General features: G+C 46.3%; 1 protein-coding gene across 4 annotated transcripts in view; it reads right to left on the reverse strand.

Annotated features, from left to right (window-relative positions):
• Positions 1 to 5837: 5837 nt before the first annotated feature.
• The window catches only part of LOC144506540 (runt-related transcription factor 1-like), a 65029-nt gene continuing 53493 nt past the window's right edge, over positions 5838 to 17373 (reverse strand). For all 4 annotated transcript variants that reach the window (XM_078232795.1, XM_078232796.1, XM_078232794.1 and 1 more), the window contains 2 exons: positions 14131 to 14292; positions 5838 to 8949 (listed from right to left, as the gene is read on the reverse strand). In XM_078232795.1, the coding sequence (XP_078088921.1) occupies positions 8441 to 8949; positions 14131 to 14292 (671 nt within the window). In that variant the 3' untranslated portion in view covers positions 5838 to 8440. The remainder of the gene's footprint in view (positions 8950 to 14130; positions 14293 to 17373) is intronic.

A 17373-nucleotide genomic window follows, 5' to 3' on the forward strand; every position in this document is an offset into this window, starting at 1 on the left:
GAGAAGGGAATGAAGGTGATGGCATTATGGTTTTAACAACTAGCTGGTCTTTCCTTCTCCATTGTTTTGTGCAGTCCTGTGCTACATTTTATGACAGGCTGTCATTTACGAGTGGTCTTGTAGCGTAGTGGTAGCATCCCTACCTTGAGGCCAGAAGTTGCAGGTTCGAGTCTTACTTCATGACTTGATAGAAGATGTGATCATAATGTGGACAAACAGGTTAATTATCAGCCTGTAAATCCTTCCAATGTACATAGAGTCAATCATGGAATCTCTACAGTGCAGAAGGAGGTCATTCAGTTCATCATGTCTTCACCGAGTCTTACCCAGGCTTACCCCATTACTCCACATATTTACCCCACTAACGTATGTATCTTTGGACACGGAGGAGCAATTTAGCGTGACCAATCAACAAAACTTGCACATCATAGGAGTGTGTGAGGAAACCAGATAATCTGGAGGAAACCCACACAGACACAGGGAGAATGTGCAAACTTCACACAGACAGTCACCAGAGGCAGGAATAGAACCTGGGCCCCTGGTGTTGTGAGGCAGCAGTGCTAACCACTGTGTAACTGTGCCACCCACATGATGGCAGGTGATAAGAGTGGGAAAGATTCCGAGTCAGCCACTCCAGAAGGCAATGGTAAACCACTGCGGTACTTTACCAAGTATAATCATGGACCAATCCAATGGCAGTCCATGGTTGCCAGCATCTCTTAGGTCATGGTACCGCGAAGAAGAGGAGAATGTCGCCTAGAGGTTGTTGAACTTTAAGACCTGATGGAATAATGGGCAGGATTTTCCAGCCCCGCTAGAGGTGGGCATCGTCACTGGAGGGAACAGTAAATTCTTCACAAGTACTTTCTTGACAAGTAAAAGTTAGTTTGCTTGTGAGATGTCGGAATGTATTTTAGCACCGTTTGGTTTGATAAGGTGATGAATATAGTGCAGTCTTGACATTGGAAAATCTATTGCAAAGGTTTTTCCATCGAGTCAGTAATCCTTTAAATGAGAGTGCACTGTACCTGGAGAACAGCATAAGAAATTACACCAAAACAACTGAACTGGAGAATCACACAAGGGAACTCCTCATTGTAGACAAATAAAACATAGTTCTACACATCAATAATCAGAATACACATTATGGAATTGAGTCGCAATCCTGAAGTCTTCCGTGTCAGACTTTGTAGAATCACAGAATTGTTATAACACAGAAGGAGGCCATTTGGCCCATCGTGTCTCCGAATGTGCAATTCACTTGGTGCCGCACTCCCTCCTTCTCCCGGGAACCCTATCCATTTTTCCATTTCACAGGGCGGCACGGTGGCACAGTGGTTAGCACTGCTGCCTCACAGCGCCTGGCACCCAGTTTCGAGTCACGGCTTGGGTCACTGTCTATGTGGAGTTTGCACATTCTCCCCGTGTCTGCGTGGGTTTCGTCCGGGTGCTCTGGTTTCCTCCCACACTCCAAAGTTGTGCGGGTTAGTTTGATTGGCTATGCTAACTTGCCCCTTAGTGTCAGGGGGATTTGCAGGGTAAATATGTGAGGTTACAGGGGATAGGGCCTGGGTGGGGTTGTTGTTAGTCCAGGCTCGATGGGCCAAATGGCCTCCTTCTGCATTGTAAGGATTCTATGATTCTATGATTTTCGACAACTGGCCAATTCCCTTTCGAATGCGTCACTTGACCCTGCCTCCAACACTCTCAGGTAGTGCATTCCCAGGCCGTAACTACTTGCTGTGTGAAAATGCTTTTTCTCATATTGCTTTTGCTTCTTTTGCCAATTACTTTAAATCTCGTTCATATCTCAAGTGCCAGCTAACTGTGTACAGTTTTGACCTCCATACCGAAAGAGCGCCATACCAGAGGCAGTGCAATCAGGCTCAATACAATGATTTCTGGGATAAGGACAATCTTATGAGGAGATATTAAGGACACTGAAGCTACATTCTCTGGAATTTAGAAGAATGGTAGGTGATCTAAGTGAAACATATAGAATTATTTGAAGAGTTGGTAGGATAGCTGCTGCAGGATGTCTCTCCTCGAGGAGTCTAGAACTACCATGGATGTCAGCATATAAGTCGACATTTGAAAAGCCGTGATAGATTCCTCCAAATGAGGGGTCAACTTATACGTCAGTACTGACTGATCTCCCATAGTGCAATTCACTGTGTACGTTGACCCAACTCAGAGTGAAAATCGAACAGTGGCCATGTACTGACCAATCTCAGAGTGAGCCCCAAGTACAAATCGATCACCCAGACCCAGCTTGAATCTGCCTGTCATCACTGGGAACATCACTAAGCATTTCAGGCTAAGCCACAATCAGTAACAGAACATGATGGAAACCTCTTGTGAAAGGCCACTTCACCCAGGTTTGTTGAAGCAATGTGGTTCGGCAAGTGCTGCATTGTTTTCTTTGCAGGCAGCGTCTAGATGACTAAGTGACCCTGCCTGATCTGGGCCTACCTGATCTGGGCCTATCTGATCCCAGTCTGCCCGATCCCAACCTGCCCGAGCAGGCCTACCTGTTCTGGGCCTACCCGATCCGGCCACACTCGATCTGGCCACACCCGATCTGGGTCTACTCGATCCGGACCTACCCGATCCGGCCATACCCGATCTGGCCACACCCGATCTGGGCCTGCCCCATCCAAGCCTGCCCAATCTGAGCCTACCCAATCTGAGCCTATCTGATCCCGGCCTACCCAATCCCAGCCTACCCTATCCGGGTTAACCTCATCCTGGACTGCTGAATCCAGCCCTGTGTGATCCGGGCCTACCCGATCTGGGCCTACACGATCCAGGACTGCCTGATCCGGGCCTACCCAATCTGGGCCTGCACAATCTGGGCCTGCCTGATCACAGCCTACCTGATGCAGGCCTACCCAATCGGGCCTACCTGATCTTGGCCTACCAGATCTGAGCCTACGCGATCCGGGCCTCCCTGATCCAGGCCTACCTGATCCCAGCCTACCCGATCCGGGCCTCCCTGATCAGTGCCTGCCCAATCCGGACCTGATCCCAGGTTCATGCACAATCCCACACGAGATTTGCATGCACAAGTGAGTGGTTAAAAGGCCAGAATTTTCAGCATCTTTTCCTCGGATTGAGAGTAAGGTTGAAGCATCTCTTGTGATCAATTTGCGAAAGTTTGCATATCTGAATGGATAAGAAAATCATAATACAAACCACGAGGCTGCAATTCAGCTCATTAATAACTGTCACTCGAGTTCTAAGAGAGTCTGAAAGATGGGCTTCAAAAACAAGTGCACTTTTGGCCATATGTAATAGTCATTCTCTGTCACGGCAAGGTTCGTGATGAGTATAGGTGATCTTTGTGCAAGTTCAGAGAATGAATAGTAGTGGAAAGGAGAGCTCTGGACTTGAAAGGAGTTTGATAAGAGCTCTGCTGAGAAGTGAGTGTATTTGAAATTTGAAACATCCAGAAAAATGTGGCTTTTGGCTTTGCAGAGCGGTGACGTGTGAAACATTACCAGTGATACTTGTGCAGGATCCTACTAACATTGTAAATGCACTCTGTAAACCTCCCTGTTGAATTCTTTGGCACTAATGAGAGCTGAGAGTATTGATGTTGATGGGCAGTTTCATTCACGCTGAACAAGGAACTACAAGAGGTTGTGAATGTAGCCCAATCCATCTCGCAAACCAGTCCCCCATCCATTGACTCTGTCTACACTTACCGCTGCCTCGGCAAAGCAGCCAGCATAATTAAGGATCCCACGCACCCCGGACATTCTCTCTTCCATCTTCTTCCTTCGGGAAAAAGATACAAAAGTCTGAGGTCACGTACCAACCGACTCAAGAACAGCTTCTTCCCTGCTGCTGTCAGACTTTTGAATGGACCTACCTTGCATTAAGCTGATCTTTCTCTACACCCTAGCTATGACTGTAACACTACATTTTGCACTCTCTCGTTTCTTCTCTATGAACGGTATGCTTTGTCTGTAGAGCACACGAGAAACAATACTTTTCACTATGCTAATACATGTGACAATAACAAATCAAATCAAATGAGTTAAAAATTGGAGCAAAAGGATGGGAGAGGATCAGATCGTGGTATATAAAATTTTAAAAGGGTTTGATAATAGAAATCATAGAATCATAGAAACCCTACAGTGCAGAAAGAGGCCATTTGGCCCATCGAGTCTGCACCGACCACAATCCCACCCAGGCCCTACCCCCATATCCCTACATATTTACCCACTAATCCCTCTAACCTACGCATCTCAGGACACTAAGGGGCAATTTTTAGCACGGCCAATCAACCTAACCCACACATCTTTGGACTGTGGGAGGAAACCGGAGCACCCGGAGGAAACCCACGCAGACACGAGGAGAATGTGCAAACTCCGCACAGACAGTGACCCAAGCCGGGAATTGAACCCAGGTCCCTGGAGCTGTGAAGCAGCAGTGCTAACCACTGTGCTACCGTGCCGCCCTTAAGGTAAATGTAGACCAAGTATTTCCTCTTATGGGGCAATCTCGAACAAGAGGTCACAGGTATAGGTTGCGAGGTGGTAGATTTAAAACTGAGATGAGGAGGAACTACTTCTGACAGAGGGTGGTGAACTTGTGGAACCCGCTGCCCCATAGCGCGGTGGAGTCTGAATCATTGAATGGTTTCAAGAAGGAGATAGATATATTTCTAATAAAAAAAGGGATAAGGGATATGGGGAACAGGTGGGGAGGTGGATTTGAGAGCAGGAAGAGATCAGCCATGATCTGATTGAAGGGCGGAGCAGGCTCGAAGAGCTGAATTTGCCTCCTTCTGCTCCTGATTCCTATGATCCTAAAATCATTGGTCAGTTTAATTGAGAAATATAGCAATCAGCAGTACATTTGCCAGGAATTCTTATGGCCACTGCATGAGTCAGTAACCTTTGTATGCTTCCCAGATAGGCCCTATTCCCACTCTTTGCTGGATTTGGGTGAAGTATTGTAGAATTGGTTTTGACAATCTTCTGTATCATTTCAGAGCTCCTAGGTTAGGGAGGGATAAAAACAGTCCCTTCTCCTAATTAGCGCTATGTAATCTGTGCAGTAAAATGTGCATGTGTGGGCAATAGCTTGGAAGAGGATTGAGCTGAGCTGTATTACCCAGTGTCAGGCAGAATGACGATTCCAATGTGAGTGGACAGCTTCTGGAGGGGAGGGGATGAAGGTTGGGAGGGGAGGGGGTTGGAGGGAGAGGAGGAGGGATGGGAAGGAGAGAGGAAAAAAGGAGGTGGAGACAGAGATGGGGGAGGGACGAGGGAGTGAAAGTTGGGGGGGCAGTTGGAGAGAAGGGAGGAAGGATGGAAAGGAGAGGGGGAAACAGAGGGAAGTGGAGACAGAGACAGGGAGGGCAGAGAGAGCGGCGTAAGTTGGAGGGTGCGGTTGGAGAGAGGGGAGGAGGGATGGGCAGAAGAGAGGGGAAAAGGAGGGAGGGGAGAGAGAGAGAGAGAGAGAAAATGGGGAGGGGGTGAAAGTGGAGAGAGGGTCATTGGAGAGAGGGAAGGGGCGATGGGAGAGAGGGGAATAGGGGGGAGGTGGAGACAGAGAAAGGGGAGGGGAGAGGGGTGAAAGTTGAGAGAAAGGCAGTTGGACACAGGGGAGGAGGGATGGGAAGAGAGAGGAGAAAAGAAGGAGATGAAGACAGAGAAGTGGGTGAGTGGGGGAGAGAGAAAGAAGGGGCGGGAGTGAAGGAAAGAGAAAAGGAGGAGGGGTAAGGAGAGAGAGGGGAGGGGGTAAGGAGAGAGAGGGGAGGGGGTAAGGAGAGAGAGGGGAGGGGGTAAGGAGAGAGGAAGATAATAAACGATGCAAGTCAATACTTGTCCAACAAACTAATTTATTAGCCAGCCACAATATAACTATGAAATTGTTCAACAAACTTTGGTACAAAGAGTATGAATGTCAATAGGTTGATCAGAAACCCTGCAGCAGCCCAGCCGCTCTGGAGACTATTCACCGCAGGAGTTACCTGCTGTGCCCGAGAACAGGCATCTAATAGCTGGGTTGCAGAGAACAGGAAGTGCTTTCTTAATGCGTGTAACTTTACACCTACAACATCTAGGTTCGAAAAATGACAACATAAACTACAGTATTTTTTGCAAATGCAACCGGGAAGTTGTTTGAAACCAAAAAAAGGTTAGAAAGGAAAGTCTGAAGCGCAGTGGTGTCTGTACAATTACTAGCAATGATAGCTGGAAAATTTCGAGAAAAAAAAACTCTTGCTTATTTACAAATATAGATACAATAATGAGCTTGTTTCAGGAAACTGATAACTATTGTTTTTAGCTCATTAGAATTATGTAAATTATCCAGTCTTTAGTCAGCACACTGCATACATTTTTAAGACAGCTGGCATATCTTAATATTGTAAGGTAGACGTAAGTGCCCCTTCTGTATTCTTCTAAAGAATCAATAAGGAACTCTTGGAAACCAAAGTTTTAAATAACAAATCCAGCTGTTTTGCTGCCTGCAGCCTGAGACCGTCCTCATTTCAATCACGTTCCAGTCTTTGAAACACTGATTTAAAGTCCTGCTTTCCCATGATCTTTTGTGTCTACCAGCAAATGAACTAAATACACTCACAATGTAAATTAAATAACATTCAATCAATTACTATTAAGCCACCACTTGTTGGCCGTTGGATCCAGTAGCCAGGACAGAACGCAGAGATCTACTGCCCCCCTCCACCCCACTGTGCTTGCCTCCCTCTGGCATCTGGCGTTCCTGGAGCCATTTGGTATCGCAGTGTTGACTGACCATCTCTCTTCTTTCAAATATATGTTTGCAAAGCTTAACAGGTCCACTGAGGGTGGGGGGGATTAGGTGCCAACTGGCGAACATCTGGAAATGCTACTTAGTGCCTTTCCTCTCGCACTAGCAGCCACTAACGGCTGGGACAACCGCAGCTTGTGATGTCTCCTTGAGGGGACTACTTGTCTCGCTCTGGAAACCAAATGAAATAAGAGCCAGGAGATCGCCAATGTCTCTTCATTCTGCATCAATACACTTTGCCTGCTCCATACTGTTAACTTAGAATCATAGAATCATACAATGCAGAAGAGGCCCTTCGACCCATCGAGTCCGCATCGACACCTTAGAAACATCTGAATTCCCACCTTATCTCATCTGCCAGCACTTGGCCCATAGCCCTGAATGTTGCGACATGCCAAGTACTCATCCAGGTACTTGTTAAAGGATGTGAGGCAGCCCGCCTCTATCACCCTCCCAGGCAGCGCATTCCAGACCATCAGCACCCTCTGGGTAAAAAGGTTTTTCCCTCACATCCCCCCCACTAAACCTCCTGCCCCTCACCTTGAACCTATGTCCCCTTGTGACTGAAACCCATACTGGCAAAGGGACATACTGCTGAATGTGTGGCCCTCAGGTTCCACTATAGAAGCCACCGTGATAATTTGTTCGCTGCAAAAAGGCGTGGAATAACCGCTCCCAGAAAAGAGGTAATGTTGGCCAGTGATCTTTGTTTCACTCTGCGAGTCGGGTGTGCATCAGTTTTGCCTCCAGGGTGGGGATGGATTAGTGCGTCTCACCCTGTGTCAAGCACACTCCACTCTCTCCCAAAAAAAACAATACATTTCTAAAAGAATGGTGAAGTCTGGTGTTTGTCCTTTTTCCACACCCTCCCAGAGGGAGGCAGCCACCCCATTTCATGATTATTTTTTTTTAAAAGGCCAATTGGAAAGCATACATTTGAAATGTTAAGTGCATTTCAAGCTATCACTGCCTGCCTGGATGGAACGTGTCAGTCGGGAAGTTAAGCAATTGACACAAATGTTGAAATCAAGTACAAAATATTGTCAAACTTTGCCGCATATATTTGCTGTAATCGAAATCTGTCTCATTTCGTTAACAGAAATGTTTAATAGCCTTTATTTTTTTTTAGTTAAAAAGGCAATTCCATTCTTCTTTTTTTTTAAAAAAAGGAAATATCTGCCCTGCTTGCATTACTGGCTGCGCAGTCATCAATTCAATTGAAAACTGAAGCTGTGAGCTCAAGAGAAAGAATACCAGTGTTAGAGGAAAAGGGTAAGTTGGGGGTTTCCTTTCAATGCATAGGCAACAACATTAATTTATTCTCTCAATGCCAAGAGCAAGGTGGAAAATACAAAATCAGGCCCAAAAAAAACCTGCTGCTTCATATAAGGTAAGGTGCGAGACAAAAAGATTCTTTTGCCACTCAATGCAAAACAACGCAGATGAACCTTCAAGGATGACAATAACTTTGTTTGAGTACACAAACTTGGCAAAGGGTAACCAAACAAACACAAATATTTTCCTTTCGCACTCAATGATCCCGACCAAGGCTTTTGCAACGTTTCCAAGACTAATGAGGATCTTGCGCTTGCTTTGCCACTGATGAGTGGGATCGCTAGGCTTTTTGATTGAGTTAAAGGTGACTTCATAGTCAATATGGCCGCCACACCGCTTCCTCCAGCCTCCCCGTGGTGCTCATATTTGTTGGGGAGTTGCTGTGGCTCCCGTCCGCGTCCACGACGTCGCTTTGGTTGGGGAGGTTTGGGTTGAGGAGGCTGGATCCTGTTGATGCGTTAGTGCAGGGCGGCAGAATGCGGGGTGGTGACCGGTCCCCCCCTGCCATCATGGAAAACTGGTAGGAGCCAGCCGAAGTGCCATAGTACAGATGGTAAGGAGAAGAGCTGGTTTGGAAGGGTCCACTTTGACCTTGGGCAGAGCCTGGGTAAGGAGGAGGCAGGTACGTGTGGTAGCGCGCTGCAGTTGTCATGGCGGACATGCCAATTCCTATGCCGGTAGTGACGGGAGTGGGTGTGTACGCAAAAGGTCCTGGGTAGTGCATTCGAGGGTCTGTAAAGCGACCATCAGAGAGAGAAGGAAGAGCTGAGAATTGCCGGTCAATGCCCATTCTTGGGTCACTAAATGCTGTTAGATCAGAGGTACCTGCAAAGAAATATAGAGCTGGTTAGTTAACTGCTGACAATCAGTTACAAAATATACACCAACAACTCTTGGTGACTTAGATGAGTTTGCATGTTCTCCCTGTGTCTGTGTGGGTTTCCTCCGGGTGCTCCGGTTTCCTCCCTCAGTCCAAGATGTGCAAGTTAGGTGAGTTGGCCATGCTAAATTCTCCCTCAGTGTGCCCGAACAGGCAACGGAGTGTGGCGATTAGGGGATTTTCACAGTAACTTCATCACAGTGTGAATGTACGCCTACTTGTGACTAATAAATAAACTTTAACTTTAAGACACTGAGGGAAACAAACCACCCTCATCCCAGAAATTCCTTCAAATTAGGATGGAGTAAAAAAACAGAAACGCCTGCAAGATTCTAATAGGACTGTTTACTGCTCTTTGACAAATCCAAACCTGTTTTTGGAATGTGTAAAGCAGAAAGATCAGCTGTGCAGCTTGTACAGTCACAGTCAACCGTAGTACAACAAAGAATATGCATTAGAAATTTTCATGTTGCTTCTCTCTCCTTTGGAAAGAAGAATCCTCAGTTTGTTACCTTCATTCCATGGGTTTTGTTCAAATTTAGTGGACAAAGTAATTTAATTCAAGCACATTAGCACTGCTGCCTCACAGAGCCAGGGACCCGGGTTCAATTCCGGCCTTGGGTCATTGTCTGTGTAGAGTTTGCACATTCTCCCCGTGTCTGCGTGGGTTTCCTCTGGGTGCTCTGGTTTCCTCCCACAGTCCAAAGATGTGCGGGTTAGGTTGATTGGCCATGCTAAATTGACCCCAGTGTCAGTGGATAAGCAAAGTAAAATGTGGGAAATAAATATGTATGGGAATAGGGCCTGGGTGGGATTGTGGTTGGTGCAGACTCAATGGGCTGAATGGCCTCCTTCTGCATTGGAGGCATTCTATGATTCTACCTTCACGTAGAATGACTTTTATTGTAGCCTGATTTAAAGCCAGTCAGTTTAAAAAGTCCTGCTTTCAGTGTTAGCTGCAACTCTGTTGGTAGCGCACTTGCCTCTTGAGTTACGAGGTCCTACTCCAGGACTCGAGCACAAAAAAATCAAGGTTGGTACTTTGATGCAGTACTGAGACAGTACTGCGTTGTCAGAGGTTGCGTACTCTGGATGAGACCAGGTGGATGTAAAAGGTTCCATGGCACCACCTCAAAGGGGAGCAGAGGAGATATCTCTGGTGGCCTGGCCAATAAGTGTCCCTTTGTCAACATCATCCAAACAGGTTACCAAGTCTGGATTCCCGCCCTCGCCCGCAGCCAGCGTCTTACCATCCCACTGCAGTGAACGCAGATTCGGCTGAGTGCCAAATTCTCAGTTCTTGCTGGCAATGGTGACTGGGCATGAATAGCCAGAGATTTCCAGCCATTATCACGTTGCCTTTTGTGGGTGCTTGCTGCATGCAACTTGGCTGCCGTGTTTAGGATATTACAACACTTCGAAAGTACTGCCTTGGCTGTAAAACGCTTTGAGACAGGAGGTGGCTGTGAAAGGCGCTATATAAATGTGTCTTCTCCAGCGCTCCTCATGCACCATCGAAGTGACAAACCCTTTGAGTCTTGTGGAATTGCACATTATCTCCTTTAGCAATTGTATTTTAAATTGTTCTAGAGATGTGGGCAGTCTGGTATTTACTAGCTATTCCAAGTTGCATTTATTTATTTTTAATTCATGGGCGTCGCTGGCTGGGCCAGCATTTATTATCCATCACTAGTTGCCCTTGGAGGGCAGTTGAGAGTCAACCACATTGCTGTGGCTCTGGAGTCACATGTAGGCCAGACCGGGTAAGGACGGCAGATTTCCTTCCCTAAAGGACATGAGTGAACCAGATGGGTTTTTCCGACAATGGTTATCAGTAGATCCTTGATTCCAGACATTTTTTATTGAATTCAAATTCCACCATTGGCCGTGGCGGGATTCGAATCCGTGTCCCCAGGACATTAGCAGAGTTTCTGGATCAATAGCCCAGCAATAATACCACTAGGGCATGGACCTGGTGAGGATTAGTGAAATCCTCAGAATTTTACAGCCATCTGGCATTTTCCGTGGCCATTTTGTTTCCTGGTGTCAGCTCAGCCTTCACACCTTTGGTGTTTCTATATTCAAGAGGCGGCTGGATGTATCACTTGGGGCGAATGGGATCAAAGGTTATGGGGAAAAAAAGCAGGATTAGGCTATTGAGTTGGATGATCAGCCATGATCGTAATGAATGGCGGAGCAGGCTCGAAGGGCCAAATGGCCTCCTCCTGCTCCTATCTTCTATGTGTTTCTATTACCAGAATTTATTGAGTTCATTCTGGGATTAGAAATGAAAGGATTAAGCGTTGCCGGTTCACTGCAATAACCATATGCTCCCAGAGCCAATCGCCATTAAGATACTGTGCATTGTGTAGAAGGAGGATTGTAAGCTTTAAGATACTTTCTAATTCCATCTAGACTCAATTCACAACTGCAGTACAACTTTTCTTTCAGGAATGCTACTCCAGTCTGCAAAGAGTTAAATGCAGCACACATTCACTTTAGCTCTTTCTGCTGAAGTACACAGCGGCTGAACTACAATGTTGTGGAAGTTTACATTTCAGTGCAACTTGAGGTAACTTACTGCACCATGAATCTGAGCAACCAGGTGATAGGTCCATGCCTGTGCCTGGGCCTGTGAGAGTCAGATATTAAATAAAAACTTCCGACCAGGGTTGGCAGCTAATGAACCGAATAAAATACATGCCGTCAGCACTTAAAGGTTTCTCATTCAGCATTCCGCTACCGTTTCCGGATAGCGCACATTCACTTGTCAACATTGGCTACCAGTGGGGGACGGCAATGGCGTAGTGGTATTGTCACTGGAATAGTAATCATAGAATTTACAGTGCAGAAGGAGGTCATTTGGCCCACCAGGTCTGCACTGACAACAATCCCATCCAGGTCCCATCCTCGTAACCCGACACATTTACCCTCCTAATCCCCCTGACACTCAGGGGCAATTTATCATGGCCAATCAACCTAACCCGCACATCTTTGGACTGTGGGGGGAAACCAGAGCACCCGGAGAAAACCCATGCCAACACGGGGAGAATGCGCAAACTCCACACAGACAGTCACCCGAGGCCGGAATTGAACCCGGATCCCTGGAGCTGCGAGGCAGCAGTGCTAACCACTGTGCCACCGTGCCACCCAGAGACCCAGGGTAAGGCCCAGGACTTGGGTTCGAATCCCACCACGGCAGGTGGTGAAATTTGAATTCATTGAAAGATCTGGAATTAAAAGTCTAATGATGACTATGAAACCATTGTCAATTGTCAGGAAAAACCCAAAGAGAAAAGGCTGGAAAGTCTCAACAGATCTGGCAGCATCTGTAAGGAGAGAAAGGAGCTGACGTTTCGAGTCCAGTCGACCCTTTGTCAAAGCTAAAATGCAGAGAAAGTGGGAGGTATTAATAGTGCAGGGCGAGGGAATGAAGGATGAGTCATAGCCACAGAAACCAGGGGAAAGGATAAGAATGCTAGTGGCAGCCCATAGAGAGAAAACCCACCTGGTTCACTAATGTCCTTTAGGGAAGGAAATCTGCCATCCTTACCTGGTCTGGCCTACAAGTGACACCAGAGCCACAACAATGTGGTTGACTCTCAACTACCCTTCAGGGATGATGCGTTAAATGCTGACCCAGCCAACATCCCATGAACCAATAAAAAAATAAATAAAACTTTGTTCACAGTGCTGCCTTGGATTGTGCTCTTCTGAGATGGATCCACACAGTGCAATTGTCTCGAGGTTTGACTGCAACCACCTTGCACACATCGACATGGCCTGCACAGGTTTTACCTGCGCTCAAGTGATTAAACGCCCTGAGGAACTGGAGGTTGTTTTTCAAGCAGCCAGTTGGACTGTGACTCAGATCGATGTGATCTACTGCAACCTTGCTTTTTGGCAGGAAGATGAAAAAACATTTTTTTTTTCCACAGGTGACAAGTCCTGAAGCTGTCTGACAGACAAGGTGTGGCGGCTTTGTGGAAGCAACCAGACTGCTTAAAACAGACACAGTGAACTCAGCCAAACTATGACTTCCTCAACAATGTCTGGCAGACAGTTGTGGGCTTCAATGTAGGCTTTATCTGAGCTTATTTTTTTTAACGACAATTGGAAATAAGAGTGAGGATTATATTAAATTAAAGTATCTCTTGTTGGACTGCACAAAGTCTCGGCTATCGAGATTTATTTCTCCTTGGGAAAAGCTCTATTCTTGTGTTTCCTGTCTCATATTTCACAGAGTAAAGCTGCTGTGTCCTCTCATCAGTAAGTTAAGTTTATTTATTAGTTTATTTATCAATGTCAAAAGCAGGCTTACATTCACACTGCAATGAAGTTACTGTGAAAATCCCCTCGCCGCCACACTCCGGCGCCTGTTCGGGTGCAGTGAGGGAGAATTTAGCATGGCAACTGTGTGAGGAAACTGGAGCATCCAGGGAAAACCCACACAGACATGGGGAGAACGTGCAGACCGTCCGTACAGACAGTGACCCAAGCCGGGAACTGAACCCGGTTCCCCCTCGCGCTGTGAGGCAGCACTGCTAGCCACTTGTCACTGCTGCTCTAGCAATGCATGAAGCACGTCTGTAAATAAAAACCCCTGTTTTGCTCCAACATTTCAGCATCCTGATAAATATGGCACATTCTCAGAGGTCTCACCACTTAAATTAACGTGGCCCTGTTATTTTGTTCATAGATTGTCAACTAATGAGGAGAAAAAAAAACTTTCTCCTTTCCTCATTATGGTGAATTTCGCCTGCCTTTAATTACTTATTTATCAAATTCTGTTTCAGACTTAATGACTACTCTGAGGTCTTTTAAATTTAGTTTATCGTTAAGGTACTAATTTGCTTTAATGAGCTGCAGCATAAATATTATACTAAGTATATATTGAAATATGTCATGATGCTCAGAGCTCATTAGGCTACTAAGCGCGGGTATTTTATAAATAACTGCAAACATACAATTTAGTTTATATGAAGCAAATATCAGTCTGATTTAATATGTGACCTGTACTACTCGCAGAGACCTCATGGGGGCAACCTTGCCCAGTATATTTGCCATTCCCACCATGACAGACCTGGTGGCAGACCTGGCTTCATCTCGGAAGACTTGCTGCTCACCTGAAAGCCTGCTGGAAATTTCCGCTGTGATCGCCGGCATCCCACTTGCTCGCCCGGGCGAGATGGGTGTTGCAGGGTGAACAGACGGCGTGGAGATCTGCCCCAGATAGGGGTACGACTGGTCGTAGGTCCATGGCGGAGAAGGTTGTACGTGCCTGGTATCTGTGAAGAGATGGAGGGGGTTTAGTTTATTTATTACTGTCACAAATAGGCTTAGATTAACACTGCAATGAAATTACTGTGAAAATCTCCTAGTCGCCACACTCCGGCACCTGTTCGGGTACACCGAGGTAGAGTTTAGCATGGCCAATGCACCTAACCAGCACATCTTTCGGACTGTGGGAGGAAACCCAAGCACCCAGAGGGCACACAGACACAGGGAAGACATGCAGACTCCGTACAGACAGTGACCCAAGGCCAGGAATCGAACTCTCGTCCTTGGCGCTGCGAGACAACAGTGCTAACCACTGTGCCACCCTGGAACCACTGCAAGCAACCTTGTAGAAAGACAAAAGGACAACGTCTACTTGAACTACACCAGAGGAACAGCAGCAACTATCGTGGATTTGATGAGTGAAATTCGACCTGAGGAAAGGCTTGTTGCCTGTGCTATTTTTAGAAGTTATGTAAGGTACATCTTTCATTAAACATGGTTTTCTGGTCACTGCAGTTTATTCAGCATCAAGGAGCACCTGCATGAGCTGAACTGCATCAATTCCACTGCAGGATTCTGGCAAATTCCATAGCACTCTGATTAGATCTATTTATCCCAGCCAGAACCAGGACTAGATGTTAATAGGAGCCAGCTGAAATGAACCAAAGACGCTCTCGACTTAACAAAGAGATGGAGAGTTGATGTGGTGTTATTGGAAAGTCATTCACGGAAATCAGAAAATGTGCAATTTGTTTTCCGAACAGATTCATGAGTCACTCGTTTTCCAGCTTACACACACATGTCAGTGCGAGGCAGTCACAGAATCGCATGTGATGTTATATACATATGATTTGCACCTCGCCCCCTCAATATTGAGGTTACCCATCTTTCTGGCTGTGGTCTTAAGGAACTAATGGGGTGTGTATGGACACCATGAGAAAGGGGCGCAGCCGCCCACAGCTCATTCTTACACAACTATCCCCTTCCCTCCCAGTGACCTTCCTGAAACTTTGGCAAACGTCAACATGAGGCCCTTACGTTAAAAAAAACTATTCCATCCTGTCCAAAGCCCAACGGACTAAGGCTTTCTTTCACACAAAGTCACTTAATGAAAGTTAAGAAAAAATTACTGCAGATGCTGGAATCTGAAACAAAAGCAGAAAATGCTGGAAAATCTCAGCAGGTCTGACAGCATCTGGGGAGAGAGAATGGGGCCAATGTTTCGAGCTTGGATGGTTTTCCAGACTCAAAGGTGTAGTTCTATTATCACAGATTCATAGAATCCCTACAGTCCAGAAGGATGCCATTCAGCCCATCGAGCCTGCACTGACAACAATCCCGCCCGGGCCCTATCCCCGTAACCCCACATATTTACCCTGCTAATCCACGTAAAGGACGTAAAGGACAACGAAGCATGGCCAATCTACCTAACCCGCACATCTTTGGACATAGTCTCACTTAGTGGAGTTCTCAGTTTACCCAAGTGAGGGTTGTCAGGGCTGTCAATGATTTCCACTCTTGTCAGTCTACTGTGGATTCAAATTCAGAGCTGAAAGGTTAGATCTCATGGTGTGATCTGTGGGATATTTTAGTCATGGACTGATGGTGTTTCTGTACTGAACTTGTATCACCTCAGATGAAATGGTCGCTTTGATGATTGGATGTTATTGTGTGCATGCATTACCTATCCGACATATTCTATGAAATCAGTGAAGAACAAAAATCAGTGCCATTGCAAAAGATCAATTTAATGATAGACGCTGCACTATTGATAAAAATAGCTGAGAGATTTTGAAACTTTATGTTACTGAGACAAACGTGTCTAAAAACAGGCAGCATCTAATGTTAAGCCTTGGGGCCTCACTGTCAGAGTAGCAGCGAGCTGCAGGCATCAAATGGGGTGTCCGCCAAGTGCTCATCAGGAAGGAAGTCAGAATGTGGCCCCTGTAATTTTCTTAAAGGAGGTTAGGAGAGGGTTGTGAATGGGAGGGGATGGCCGGTGGGGAGGGGGGGGGGGCAGAGTAGATGTGGCCAGTATTGGGGAAGTGGCCTCGCACAGTGAGTGTGAACTGCGCTTTCAGGGCGGGATTTTCCAGCCGCGGTTCGCTCCAAAACCGGAAAATCCCGCCCGAAGTCAACAGACCTTTACATGGTCCACCCCCCGCCCGCTACAATTCCCATGGCGGGTGGGTTGGGAAATTCCGCACTCAGTGTAAATTGTTCACACATTAAATGCAGGATGAAGTACATTCTGATCGGTTCCTTACCACAATTCACAACGGCAAAATAAACTGGACCCTGTTATAGAACAAATGATATACTCATCCAAGCAAATAATACTGAACATTTTAAAGTCAACAATTGTTACCAAACTACATATCAATTTGCTCTGGGCTAAAAAAGCCTTGCAACCAGATGGACCATCGAAAGCATTCTCTCTGGTTGTATCACAGCTCGGTATGGCTCCTGCTCTGCCCAAGACCACAAGAAACTACAAAAGGTTGTGAATGTAGCCCAATCCATCACAAACCAGCCTTCCATCCATTGATTCTGTCTACACTTCCCGCTGCCTCGGCAAAGCAGCCAGCATAATTAAGGACTCCACGTACCCCAGACATTCTCTTTTCCACCTTCTTCTGTCAGGATAAAAATACAAAAGTCTGAGGTCATGTAGCAACCGACTCAAGAACAGCTTCTTCCCTGCTGCTGTCAGACTTTTGAATGGACCTACCTTGCATTAAGTTGATTTTTCTCTATACCCTAGCTATGACTGTAACACTACATTCTGCACCCTCTCCTTTCCTTCTCTATGAACGGTACGCTTTCTCTGTATAGTGCGTAAGAAACTATACTTTTCACTGTATGCTAATACATGTGGCAATAATAAATCAAATCAAATCAAATCAAATAATCCAATGAAATGCTACATTTCCTGGGGAACTTTCTCATTTTTGAGACCAAGTGGCAAGCTCTAGTGGTGCCTGTACCGCGGACCAGAATGGCAGGATCCCACGCCAGATACTGTGCTTGGAACCTCATTCATTATGTACAAGAGAGTTCCTGATTCATCCGCCCGCCCTCAGCTGACA

Source organism: Mustelus asterias, chromosome 17 (genome assembly GCF_964213995.1).
Source record: "Mustelus asterias chromosome 17, sMusAst1.hap1.1, whole genome shotgun sequence".
Taxonomy (NCBI): Eukaryota; Metazoa; Chordata; class Chondrichthyes; order Carcharhiniformes; family Triakidae; genus Mustelus; species Mustelus asterias.